We start from the raw sequence: 15,379 nt of genomic DNA, 5'->3' as shown, positions 1-15,379 counted from the left end.
AAGAGCCACCTAGCTGCCTTGATGCGTATAATATGCTCTAATCTGTGAATGGTTTTTTCCCCATCTTTAACCACTGTTTCATCGACACCTAAATCTAATGCTGCTGATTTTACCGATTGAGCTTTTTCTAATTCTTTCAGTTTAGTTTCAATTTAAACAAACTACCACACATTTTCTTATGCAACTCATAACTGTAAGTATAGGTAAAAAATAAACTGTATGGAATTTTAAAAATTACCTAAAACTAAAAAATTTACAGCTACCGTTATGAACGAAACCCATTACACTATACTAAATAGATGAAAATAAAAAGGAATCTTAAAAATTACTGTACTGAATTTAAACTAAAATTTAATGTACACAAAAAAAATACTCTATGCACTGTATATCTGTTACTTAAAAGGCAGTTATTTTTCACAGTGCTATAATATGTACGTATGTACTGAATTTTTTACTCAATAGACATCACTTTATATCACACCATTCAAAATGGAACCGATGTGATGATTTTATGAGTTTTCACTTCAGGATTGTAATGCACTTATAATATCATAACATAGTTATGATTTCATCATAATGAAATTTTTTTTAAATAAAATCATTTAATGTATCGATGTTGTAAAATTGATGCGAAAGGTAACAAAGTAAACTGTTTATGTTAACGCTTGCTGAGGAAATGTACCAGTCAGACATGGTGTAGCACAGTAATGTATAAAGTCTATATGTATACAGTTATTTTACATTTCATAAAAATCTTTCCTTTGCATGCGGGCCTAATTATATTATCAGAGGTAACTAATACAGTATTGTACTGTATACAGCCTAATTACAATAAATCATATAAACTATAAATAAAAATATAAATAAATCAAATAAAAATATAAACTATAAATCATATATAAATAAATCATATAATTATAAAAAATAAGTTAAAATTAATTATTTTATGAAAAATCAGAGGGTCATTTAACCCGAAGAGTCGGTTACATGGAGGACAGATAACAGCGGAACTACTGCACTACTATAATTCCCTCTCCTATTTGAATTTGATACTTTGTTCCTTGGATGAGTAAAATTCCTGAAATTTATTTTGTCACTCCCTCCCAACACTAGATTTTATTCAATGACTTCAAAATAGGCTTTAGACTAATTTTATCAACCTCATCATCACTTTTCAAGTTAAAAATCACTGGTTTTGCTGTATTATTAAGTTAGCACAAGTACTCAATATTTAAAAACAATTTTTGCTTGTTTACTTACTCTACAACTTTCTTTATGCATTGATCTGTTCAGCGTACCGATTGCACAACATAAGAAAGCTGGGCTTCTTGTAAACCCTTTCTGTTATTATTATGTGCTAGTATGAAATTTCTATTATCTTTGAATCAACAGCTATTTTAATTTTATCAACAAGAACAGTATCCTACCATAATTCTTTGTAATAAGCATTTACAATGAATGATTATCTCTTAAGAACTATTTTATCAATGTTTACATGTTTAACTGAACATTCATGTTGATAAATGCAACTAGCTAGTTGTAACTGAAAGCTAGGTAAGGGTCCATTTATCTGAAGAACCCATCAGTTGAATCAGCAAGTTATATCAAGGAAATTGGAACCTAGAACCAGTTTATGCATATACCATCTTCAAACTGTTTGGTTACAGAGAGAAAACAAATACAACCAAATAATATTTTATAACTAAACCAATTACCTTAGGAGACTTTTCTACTTCAACAAGGCACATCCTGCAGTTGCCAGCAATAGCTAACCGCTCATGATAACAAAATCTTGGAATTTCCACACCAACCATAGCTGCCGCCTAAAACAGATTCAGAGATTTTATCACACCATTCAAAGAGTCATAAAATCATCACCGATGTGATGATTTTATGAGTCTTCACTTCAGGATTGTAACGTAGTACAATATAGCACTTTTAATATCATAACATAGTTATGATTTACGATTTTCATTACATCTAAAAGTTATCGATTTCTATTTACATCTAAAACTGAATGTTAAGAAATTATGAAATAAGAATGTACATGGATATTTTAAATGACATGCTAAAAATGCATATGCATAGTGAAAAGTAATGTATTTTCATCTATCATAAAATCTAATATGTCTTTCTTCGCAAATTTTGTTACAAAAATGTTAATTTATAGCAATATTTAAGTCAGTACCATGCATGCAACAATAGTTACTGAAATAATGAATAATCCAAGTTTGTAATATTTCTAAACAATGTTTTAATTGCACTGCTTTATGCAACTATGATTTAAAAAATCCCATAAAAGAAGATTTACAAAATCTTAATGGGAATGCATCAGTACACAAAATTATTTTTGATCATACACAAAACAATTCCTTTTAACAAACATTTCTGTACAATTCTGAGTCGTTATGTCTAGTGTCTAGTAAGTACGCAGTGCACACAGTGCTTATTTCCAGTTACTCCATAATAAAGAAAAAAAGAAAATCATACTTTTTTAAATTGTTTTTAGATTTTTTTAGTCAAAATTAAATTTTTAAACAAACTTTTATAAAATATTCCTAACTTTCATTTTTTATTTTTTATAAAAGAAAAAGAATAACAAATATTTTATAAACCGAGAAGTTTCAAGATTATATAAATTAATCTAAATGCTACTAATGCTATCACGAATTGGAATTAAGCAGTTACCACAGGATTTAAACTGATGAAAAATCAAATCTCTAATCGCTAAATTAAGTAATATTTGAAATTTATAAAAAAGGTCAGCATTTTTAGACGATTAAGTAAGTGATCAGCAATTCTAGATTTAGATTCATAAAAATAGCTGGCATTTACAAGTACAAACAAAGCTCTTTTAATTAACTGGATTATTATTTATTACTTAATATAATTATTTTCATAATATTCTAAGGTAAATGATGTAAATTAAGAACATAAATTAATGGTCATCAGCTACAAATTTTGAATGAATCTCTAAACCAGTTTTTACTAGATAACTCTTTTCAATAGTTCATCAGTAATATCTTCTTTACTTTAATAACAAATACAACACAATTAAAAATAGTATATAAACCAAATTACACATTATATGTCCATTAATCAATAGTGACATCAGCTACAGAAAACCTTATTCATAGAATGTTATTTATTTTCTCTACAAAATAGTTAAATTGAACAGGAAATACCAGTAATGTTATTTTCGTGAAACTTTTATCTTATATACTGTAAACTCAACACTGTATGAGAAATGAGTTTTAAGGTCAATTTTCTGAAAAAAAAAATATTAAGCTCTCAATGCTTGCTTTCTTATAGGGTGAAATACACATAAATAAATGTTCTTGTAAACCAGGAACTAAATCGCATTAAACAATATCTTACACAATAGCTTTCAATTTTAATTTGTTAAAAAGTATTTTTTCAGGAAATAGGTAAACAAATACGGGAAAAAGAAGCTGAATCATTAATTTATTCTTTCAACTTTAGTTCTTATTTAATTAATTTCTATTTCTACATTATAATGAAAGCAAAAGCTCTCATGTCTCCAGACTGGTTAAAAACTGATACATGTATAAAGGCAATGAAAAATTCAATGATGATCATATAAACCTTAACTAAAAGTACGAAGCTAAAAAATAATGTATTGTAGGTATAAAAAAAAGCTTCGTGTTACAGTGCAACAAAAATGAGCTTAATTCCTTATAGAGAAGAGAATAAAATTATAATTTAAAAAGCAATGGAGATACACGCTTCATAGATGTAAAAGATCCTTTACTTTCATGTTTTTACCTATATTTCTTGAAACAGGCCGTAAGAAACTATAAATACAACTATCTCTAATGAGTAAGAGGGTGAATTTAATATTTTTTTTATTTTTAATTTAAGTTCATTATTTAATTCTGGGATCAATAGGGATCAACCAGTTCATTACAAGCGACTCTGATAGATGTTTTCAGCAATTAATTTTGATTTCACACTTTTTTTTATATAAAAGGACAGTATTCTTGGGTGTTATAAGACTGTAGAGAAACCATTTCATTGAAAGAGAATGGAATTTACTAAATTAAGTACCCATGAAATTGCTTCCACACAATAAAATGACAAATTTGGAAAATTTAAGTACTCTACATTAAAAACTTTATTAAATAAAATCAAATATCATATATATTTGATATCTTATAAAATTTAATATTCTTATCAATTTCTTTAAAACTTCCAAAAAAGAACAATGTATAATAAATGTTCATTTCCTACTCCAAACACTTCATTAACGTTTTGAAAATGAATATCAGAAATTAGTAATAATGCAAATGTTTCAACAATTCTAAATGGGATTTCTTTATTAAGAAATAATGTTCGAAAAAATCAGATCATAAACTTCATTTTTTAGGTAAATGTTCTAAGTACTGTTAATGTATTGTAAGGGCTAATGCATTAAAATACATAATGGACAAACACACAAATGCATTATAAAAATAATGCTCATAAATAAATTTTAAGCTTACATCACATAATTAAGGTACTAAATTACGAAACAATTTCCATAAGAAAATATAATTTGGTCATAAAATATTCAAAAAAAGGAAATTTTGTTTTCAATCGCACACTTATTAAAAATTTAAAGCTTCTAAAACACATTTTTTGCAACACTCTGGTAACTCTAATTACTACTCCATTCAAACCACAATATTATCTAATGTAAAGAAAAACTATTTGCAGAAACTGTATAACAAAAATTGCAGTATTATAGAACAATAAAAAAAATTACTCTCTTTTAATGGAGTACCCTATTTACAAGCAGGATTTTGTTTTAATAAATTTTTTTCACACCTCAATTTGATTGCTTATTCTCTGTTGTCAGAAAAAAATGTTGCCCAGAAAAAAACATCTGTTGTCAGGTGAAAGTTTTTATTCGATTTACTCAAAATTATTAACTTTTAAAATAATCTATTCAATAAATAAGATTAACAGTTTAGAACCTGCTTATTTAGTATGTGCTAAATAAGTTCAATATCAAATATTGTGAATGCTTCTACATATTTGTATTACTATATTATCAAAACTTCAAAAACACTATGCACTCACTAAATAATACATAAAATAAATTTTCAGTGAATTTTCGTTGTAATTTGCTTTTTATGAGGTACATCTCAAAATAAAATACTGCAAAATATAAAGACCTACATTGCATTCGTAACACTAATATCTGGAATATTTAGTTTTTCTTCTAATTATGTTTTGAACACTGCAGATAAAAGCTATTATAAAAATCTTATGTACATATTCATACACAAAAAACATTTTTTTTTAGAAAATAATTTAATAACAAAAATTAGAAGAAACACTACATATCAGAAAAAATCAAAGAATGAAAATCTCATAGATCAGTAAGTAATAAATTATAAATAAATTTCATACAATCAAAATATACAGTTGGAGCCACTTTTATTATGTTTTCATAGAAAAATCGTATGTATAACCAGAATTAATTTTATTTGTTTGAAATAAGTAGAGTTCTTGAATGATAGCATTTTTAAAAGAAACAAACAAATCAATAAAGGGTTGCTCTTGTAGCAGTAAATTTCAGATAAATATATTTAGTATTGCTCTTACATATATGCATTATGCAGGAGCAGATATGAGTATACTTGAGAGTGTCATTCATTTCAGAATGTATGTGTACACTCATGAGTACCACAGAGGGTTAAAGAACCAATAACTTTGAGAAGGCTTGCATATTCAGCTTTAATGTAAATCTTGTCAAAGTTATATTACTTAAACAACTTTAGTCATATCACACAGGAATTTTATGTGAAAGTCTTATTTCACGTAAAACTTTCCTCATATAAATTTTATTGTAGCTACTATCAACTACTACTACATATCCATGTAGATCAACATGTTTTGTTTCTAACAAATCAATTGATGTAAAAATTAAAAGTTTTATTCTCGATAACTTTACTGCAGCTCTAAAAAGTTACAAACAAGAAATATTACTTAATTTTAAGTTAACAAAAACTGATCCATCATCAACAGATATCAGACTTAAAACAATTTTTATATTTTACGTGTTGTAGGTAACGAATTTGATCTTAATTTTAATATTTAAAAACTTCTCAATAGCATTAAGTTTAGAACATGGCATCAAAAAACTTTTTTTTAAAGGAAAGTAAACAAATGTTTCAAAAAAATGAAAGCACGGCTAATAAATAAGTTTAACAAATTACCTGTAACACAGTTGTACCAGGATCAACTAGTACTCTTTTATCATCAATAAATACTTCTAATTTTTCAGGAGCTGAAGAGGATGCAGTTCTACATGAGGGTAAAATAACACGTACACAGGGCAATGCCCTATGCAGTGGTATTCGCAACATTTTGCTAATAAATATTACTGTAACAAAAAAAAAAAGAAGCTTTGTATAACTATTAATGCAAATGAATTTATAATACTGAAAATTTGTTAAAACATGCGCGCGCGCATACACACACACACACACACACATTCAACTTATTCGAGGCCCCATCACTCAGTAGTTTATACATAATGCATATTTTTGTTAAATTGCATATACTGGTGTGTCAGATGGGTAAAATAATGTAGAAGATATTGGTACAATTGGAACATATGTGGGGAGGACTGTTTGTTTGCATATTTAAGTATTACTAGTCTGTGTCTAGCATTGGCTTTTCAACAAGGTTGCATAATTGTGTGTTGTTTGTTAAGGTTAACTGTTGAAGAACATGCATTCATGATGGAAACTTATTTAGAAATGAAATCTTATGTTGTGTGTCGACAAAAGTTTAGGGATCAATTTGAAAAGGAAGCACTACTGAAAAGTGTTATTCAAAAATTGGTTAAAAAATGTTGATACAGGTTCGGTGTTAGACCAGAAATGTACCCAATACAGGTCAGTTTTAGCGATGAATGTTGTACAAGACATTAAAGCAGCAGTTAAAAGATTTCCTCATAAATCTATGTTGAGACTAGGCAAGGAAAATAACACTTCACTAGGTTCAACCCACATTGCAATGAGGAGAATGCTGAAATGTTATCCATATTGCAGGTTTTCTATGAGCTAACAAATGTTGATTATGACAAAACGAGTTCATACTGTCAATGGTTCAAGAACTTCATTAGAGGCAATACTGACATTTTAGATCATATGTTTTTCACAAATGAAGCATGGTTTCACCTGGTGGGTATGTTAATAGTCAAACTACCAGACCTTGGGTACTAAAAACCCACACATTTTCTTTGAATCTCTCCAATACCTACAAAAAATAAGCATATGGTATGTGGTTTCAAGGCGACGAATAGGATCCTTGTTTTTTGAAAAATTTGTGGATGCTGCTGTTTACCAAGAAATTATCCAACAGATTCATAGCCTTACTGCAGGAGAATAAGAGTTGCAACAGGACGGCACCACTTGTCATTCAGCTCACTCAACTATTGAGATGCTATAGTGTTTTTTCAGTGGAAAAATCATTTCTAAAGGATTTTGGCCAAAAAATTCCACGATTTGACTAGTCCAAACTTCTTTCTACAGGGTTACTTAAAAGAAATTGTTTGTAGGGACAACCCACACAACCTGCAGTAATTGAAGACAAACAATTAACAAGAGTGGCCAGGAACATGGTCAAACGTGTTGATAAGTTTATAGAAGTGGATGGACATCATTTTCAATACTTTCTGTAAATTATTGCGTAAATATTAGCCAATAAACTATTACTTATACCCTAAACTAAGTGATGGGGCCTCTTTTAAGTTGTACACCTGTACGAAAGGTACGCTAATATAACAGGTATTAAAACATCTTAAATTTATTTATTTATTTTTAATTCTTACATAAATTACATGTAAATGATAGTGTATCTAAGATTAAGATGTATGATAGTGTATGTAAGATTCTAGGGTTTGAATCCTGATCAGACTTGTAATTTTATGCAAGCTATAAGTTCATTACAATCATTATAAAAAAGAAAAAGATATGAATAAACAACATAATAAAAATTGGTATATAACAATTCATATACAGATTGCAACAGGAATGAATAAATGTGCTACTCCATTGATAAAAAGAAGGAACAGCTTGAGCATTTGGCTGGATAGATCAAGAAAAACCATGGTAAAACATTGATCAGAGCCAAATAAATATGTAATTAATTATAAAATGAAGAACAGATATGACTATAGTTATGTTAATGATTTTAAATATAAGCATGCAAAGTAATATTAAAATAAATGTGTAAAATTCAAAATAAATTTCGATTCACAAGGCATTAATTGAAAGTTAAATTGGATAAATATATAATAAATTCCAATCTTTAAAAAATGTTGTAATTAATATTATTTAATAATTCACTAATAAGTAATATTGTTTTACAAAAGAAAATCTTTGTATTTTAAATAACCTGGTGGGGAGATTTTTTTAAATAGTTTGGTCATTTATTAAAGACTTCAAAAGCATAATAAGGCCTTTTTTATAAGCCAATGTCGTATTGAGTTACATAAAACTGTTCAGCTGTCTGGTTTGCTAGATGTGAATGTTGTTAATTTTTTTAAAAATAAATGACTATTCTTTTTAGCAAATAATCATTAACATTAAGTATAAGAAAAGCAAGGAACTGAAGGTACTACTATATTGTATCAGTCTATATTTACATCTTTAAGTGTAGGCCTACATTTTACATGTATAAACTTCAAAAGATGAAATTTCAACTCCTTTTCTTTGGTTGGTATGGTGTGACACCAATTCTTTGATATCAAACAGTTACTAAGTATTTTATCAGAACAAAATGTTGGACTAAATCTAATGTTTTACTAAGAAACAAACTAGAAATGGCTGTCAGTAAATAGTTTTTTCTAAAACCACCATGCAAAAAGCATATCAATGTATTATACTTTTCAAGAAATTTTAAGTTGTTTTAAATAATTTTTTTTCAAATACTATGAAAATACAGTGAGTATTTTTGTTATGTGAAATACTGAATAGGATTTTATTAATTCCTCTGCTGCCTGAAGAGGAGATGAGGTAATGGAAGTTCAGCCTTTTTGTATTTTTGGTTAAGTAACATAATTTGTTCTGTTCCCTAATCTGCTTTCAACTTTGACAACTTCCTTCACAGTTTCAAATTTAATATTTCAGTCAGATATCATTACTATAATGTAATCTTTTAACATTACAAATAAATTTAGCATAAATTTGTCTGTAATTTTAAAAGTTATTTTGGATATTTTCAACAAAAAAAAAATCATGCCCAGACATTTAATTAGAGGATTCCTTACCGTAGAGCTAGATTTTACAATTCCTTTAACAATTTTTCAATTTTCTCTGCATGATTAAACTGTTTCTTTTTTACTAAAGATCAAATTAGAAAGAAAAACATAAGGCAAATTGTTAACATTTTTCAGAAAAGCTAATTTTGTTATTTTCTCAATCATTTTCTAACAATAAAGTTCTCAAACTTTTAACTGAATCTTTATGGAAATCCTTTAAAAAGAATGGTCAAAATTCACATTACATGCCCACAATGCTTAAACATTTTTCTATAGACTTTTCCTGTTAAGAGACAATTGCAAAGGGCTTTAAATGACTGAAACAAACAATCTGGTTAGTTTTTCTATTTATACATGACAAAAATTGTATGAAAAAACATATATACAATATTAAACTATTCATGTGACCAATAGCCAGCTACATACTGAAGGATTGTCTCAAATGGGTTTGCTCCTCCTGGAAGTCGTTTACACCACATAAATTCACAGAGATAACTATTCAGTATCTGTGAATGATTACCAAATCAGCGCCTAAAACTTGATTTAGCTACACCCCACATAATCTCCACTGTATTGGTATGTACGCCTGTTACCAGATCAATAGAATTTTGACTATGGTTAACTGTTTGGTGATCACACTCTTTGTTAGCGGTTCTGATTGTAGGATTTCCATTGATCAGACATGATTAGTGAACCAGGTACAATACTTTCAATTATTATAGCATAAGTGAAGCAGATCTGTTTTCAACAGAATACAAAAAACACTCTTTGGTTTCCCAATAAATTCCGTCAATTGTTGTTTTGGTACTCAACCAACATTGTACTTGTACTGTTTAGCAAATACAGATTCATCAATTTCAACAATTAGACCAGAACCATTACTAGCAGCGTTGCTAGTAATTTTGTAGCACATACCTCTTGCAAATAGTTATTCCAATCTACAACTGTGTTGTGGTTAATGTCCAGTTCACGTTTGCAGAACTCCTGAAACATAAGTTTGTGGCTCTAGCAATAAATAAACGATCAAAATTTTATCACACCCCAACCTTAAATGGTTTCAGCTAAATTTTAGAACGCAGTTGAACAAAATTTTTGCACAACGCCACCTTTCACAACTGTCAGTAACACTAAGAATCATTTTATGACCACTGTCACACTTTTTCATTAGGTAAAAGAGTAATTTACTCTTTGGAAAAACTCAACACACCTTTCTTTAGAATTGCACAACTTGTACAGTTCAGAAATATTGGTAGGCAAATTCATAGTTCACACAAGCACTAAGGGAGAAATGAGATATAGGCTTACGACTGAATCGTTTTCATTACTAAAGTTACCAGTTACAACACGAGGCAATGCATAGACTTACTTGTATCAATGAATGACAAAGGTAGATAAGATAACAACCCCAACCAAAATAGCTTGAAATGTTTTTTTCTAAAGTCAATTATTACAACAGTAATTTATTTACAACAGTAAAAACATTTATTTAACAAAGTATCTTGTCTATAGAAAAATGTTTAAGAATTGTGGTCATATAATGGATTTTGCCAAAATATCATTGTGTTTTTGGATATTTTCATTAATAAATAATCTATTGCGATTTGAAAACTGTGATCAGAAAGACCGTAATCTGCACAAAAGAATTTTAATTTATTTTTTGTTAAATTCGTAAAAATATATTGTGTACAGGTAGTAAACATATTTATAATTCTGGTTGGCTAGGGAAGTACAAATATGTAGTCCTACTAATTGAAAGATAATAGTTCACTTTTCAAAAGAGTAGAAAGTTAATAATCAACCTTTAAAGAATATATATTCCACTATTAAACAATTAACAAAATTCAATGAAAAAAAAACCATCAGAAATCTATATAAAACAGAGCTGACCTACCCAAAAAAACTATTTAATTTTCCAGTGTTAAATGTATAAATACAAAATGAACAAATCTTAATGAAATTCACTCATATAACAGGTTTTTTAACTGTACATACTACCAAATCATTTACAACTCTTTGTACCTTACATTGCCATCCTCCTAATAGCATAGTTTCTAAGATCTTATTTTATATTTTTTAAATATTAAAATAAATACATGTAATTTATTTATAAAATGAGGAAATTGTTTAATGCCATTGGCCATTGTAATGGACAGGCATTACAATGATTAATTTTACATTTATAAATGCTAAAGTAATAGGCTAGATTGGTTTAGTTTAATATCTAGGATTTATTTTTCTGTATTAAATATGATTATAATTATGGCTATATTCTTGGAAAATTTTGCGTTACCTACTTACAATAAAAACTAGCTGCTTTAGTGGTTAGCATATTGGCTTCTAGATTTCCTGGTTTCTGATTCGATTCCTGGTAGGGATTTGGCATTTTTCAAGCATCATTTCATTAATCTTATCTACCTTGTTAAAATATGCACAATAGTAAGATATAAAAGTAAACTAAAAAATAATTTGAATTTAAAGTGGAGATAAATGTCAAAATATTAAAATCTAATACTGTCAAACTTCAGAATCAAAGTATTGTTTCTTTTAAGAGAATATTTTTACAAAAGAGTCAATAGCACAAAGAACAAATAAAACACTAGTTATAATTTTTTAGCCAAGTTGGATCAATTTCATATGGAAAAAGTGGGCAATAGGAAAAGATAAGTAGTTTAACATTAACTTATATATATATATTAACACAACAATAAATGACCTTATCAATAAAGGTATACAAAACTTCTGTGGTTATCATTTTTTTTTTATTTACCTAACTGAAGACATCCACTAACTGGGTTATCAACTTCGAAAGTGTGAGCCCTTCATCATAATTCAAGATGGCATTTAATGATGCATGTAATGTATTAAAAATTGCCACCAATATTAAAAAAAATCTCACAATAGTTCTAATTCTTGAAAATTATGAGATGAAGACAAAATACACAAATAATACAATCACATGATCAAATGTTGGGACTTCATAAACACATGCAATTCATTACAGTAAGCAGGCTTATGTTACTTGGGACAACCTCATCTAGTTTTAGTAATAGACACACACCCCAAAATCCCAATGAGTGACCTCTGTTGAACGCTGCTTAAATAAAAAAGTCCCTAATGTAATTTATAGCTCAGTTTATGATATATTATTTTATAATTGTAGCCAATGCTAGTATTACTATTGAAAATATACATTCCAACTGCCATCTGAAACTAAACTGACTACTTTCATTCCCTAAGGTAATCATGTAAAATGATATTAAATCAATGAACTTTACATAACTTGATAAAGATAAAATATGAAAAAATATCAATGCTGAAGAACTACTTAATTTCTGAACTTTAATTCTGTTAAGGTTTCATAATCCGATATCTATATTACACAAAAATTAACCTCATAATTAAATAATAGCTTGAAATTGTAACAAGTGTAAAAATAGAAAAAGAATAAGATAAAGACTGCACCAAAATTGTTAAAATCTTTTTAATTTACTTGAAAAATACTGGAATAGTAAACCATAATAATTATAAGTTCTGCTGAACAGATGATATCAAGAAAATGAGAGCCAAAAAGGCATGAGAAAAATAAAAATGTAAAATGCTGTTCTTGCTTCTAAAGTAACACTCCACAGGGACTGACTAACTCTGGCATGGTTTACCCATCCTTTTAAGAATCACTAATATAGGCACACAGTGGACATGATATCTAGAATACAAAATATGATCAGTACAAATGGATACATTTTTTTCTTTGAATAGATTAACCACCTTATACAAAGATGGTGAAAAATATGGGCTCATCTAATTGACAATTTTAATCTCAAAATACATTACACATTTGGCAATTTGTTAACAAAAAAATAATTTACATCTCTCAGCTACAGTTATTACTTTTGTTTTCTACAAATCAACTGAAATAGTCACATACTGAAAACAAAAGGCTCAGCAACTAACAAAAATATCTTCACTTTTACAAATGTTGAGTATTATAGTTTATAATTAGCAGATTGTGGAATATTATCCAAACTTTTTCTTCCTGGCTTTAGTTTCAGGATATCCATCAATGCATACAGCAAATACAGTGTCGTTAAATGTAAACAGTACATTTTGAATCCAGTAACTAAAGATTAGAACACTTCTACTGTTGTTTAGAAAGCAAATACATAAAATGATCGTCAGCTCTTGTGGCTTTTTACAACAAATTCGCATAATAAAAAAGAAACCATTAATAATCCTTTCTTTCTGAATAAATGGGAACACAATTTCAAAGGGAGATTTGTCCTAAATAAGTTTTGATATATCAGAACAAAAAAAAATAAAACAGAAATTGTATTAAATTAACAAACACACTACAGTAAAAAAATATAAGCATCAAGTATCTACAATCATAAAATACCAGAAAAGTCGTAAAAAAACGATAACAAAAAAATTTAACTCACCTACAAATGCGACTTTCAACCACTGCTAAATCTTCAAGGTCGCCATTTTACAATAAAACAGCTGTTACAGCAGCCAATCAATAAATTGCTCCCAGTACAAGATTAGAAATCTGGATTGGTTATATTCTGATTTAAAAACGTTCAATGTTCATATCGAAGGATACAAAGTATTAGTATCTAACATTGTATGGCATTAAAAAAAACTCGTATGCATTTAAGTACGCACGTAAGAAGTTATACTTCTTTGGCGTGAATAAAAAAAAATTTTTTACGGATTCAAACAAATTTGAACAGAGTCAAACGATCGGTAGGTTACATTAAATACCATGAATAAAAGTTTGAAAAAATAAGACTTAAATTAAATAATTCTTATTTTATGCAGTTTAAAAAGTATTGATGTATTCCTCATCGTATAAAACAAAGTTCATCGAATATATTTCGATTAGTTTAGTTACATTAATTCTTCGGATGACGATTGAATAGTCACGAGGGTTATCAGAGGCTTATGATATGAAAAATATGATAGAAATAGTTTTATTTTAGTGTATTTTATCAAAAATTTGGTTTTTGGTAAGTTTAAAATTATTTATGCAAAATCAAGAATTTATCTTATGTGTGCTATTTCCGCCATTAAAAAACATAATTTTAATCATAAAAGATAATACATAAATATAACCTGAAATCTTGATACGCAATTTTCACAAAAAAAATATATATTCGCTGCAATATAAATAAAGTTTTATGAATATGAACAACAATATTCTCAGTTTAAAATATTCGTCTTCAGAAAAACGTTTGTATAAATACGTACATAAATATATATTTATAACAACTCAATATCTGTCATGTTTACAACACGTGCCTTTGACTGAATTAGACACTACTCGCATTGCGTGCTAACTGATCAACTTGGACTTGCGTAAATCTTCATGGTGTGTTACATCGGCGCGCGCAACTTCCGTAACTTGCTGAAAATACACTCTGATCAGTTTCTCCTAACGCGCCAAAAGAAGTATAAAATCAAAAGGTTGTGATTATTTATTACTTAAGTATACACCTATACGGGTTTTGGACATCAGGTTTATTTTTTCAGATTTGTACACATAATCATGGCAAATCTGAAAAATTATAATAGAACAAATTTAATTTTAAGTGAGAAAGTGTGGATTAATTCAAATACTGCTTCATTACCGCTGATTAAAATAAAGCATTAAATAATGGATTTGTTCCGAGTGTCGTTGTAACCCAAAAGCAGTCTTTGAACTGCAGGCCATGGTAAACTAGTCAAATTTGTAAAATAAACTATATTCGTTTAATCAGCTTTTTGTGCTTTCTATTTCATAATGAATTTATTATCCCAGATGGAAGACAAAGACTTCCATTAGTCTTCCAAAGAAACGTTCGATTATAGAATATGATATTCATAAAGTAGTGTAGTCTCAATACAAAAGAATTGAGAGGAGAGTGGAGGAAGTGTTAGGAGAAGACCAATTTGGTTTCAGGAAAAGTATAGGGACAAGGGAAGCAATTTTAGGCCTCAGATTAATAGTAGAAGGAAGATTAAAGAAAAACAAACCAACATACTTGGCGTTTATAGACCTAGAAAAGGCATTCGATAACGTAGACTGGAATAAAATGTTCAGCATTTTAAAAAAATTAGGGTTCA

At 28.3% G+C, this 15,379-nt stretch overlaps 1 protein-coding gene across 1 annotated transcript in view; it reads right to left on the bottom strand.

Annotated features, from left to right (window-relative positions):
• Positions 1–13,870, bottom strand: part of ND-75 (NADH dehydrogenase (ubiquinone) 75 kDa subunit) — a 61,261-nt gene extending 47,391 nt beyond the window's left edge. Inside the window, exons 1-3 of the mRNA XM_075353691.1 lie at positions 13,714–13,870; positions 6,225–6,391; positions 1,716–1,823 (exon numbers count right to left, since the gene is read on the bottom strand). Coding sequence (XP_075209806.1) covers positions 1,716–1,823; positions 6,225–6,374 — 258 coding nt within the window. The 5' untranslated portion in view covers positions 6,375–6,391; positions 13,714–13,870. The remainder of the gene's footprint in view (positions 1–1,715; positions 1,824–6,224; positions 6,392–13,713) is intronic.
• Between the last annotated feature and the right edge of the window lie 1,509 nt (positions 13,871–15,379).

The sequence above is a fragment of the Lycorma delicatula genome, chromosome 1, assembly GCF_047948215.1.
Source record: "Lycorma delicatula isolate Av1 chromosome 1, ASM4794821v1, whole genome shotgun sequence".
Taxonomy (NCBI): Eukaryota; Metazoa; Arthropoda; class Insecta; order Hemiptera; family Fulgoridae; genus Lycorma; species Lycorma delicatula.
This window is presented reverse-complemented; position numbering and strand designations above follow the sequence as displayed.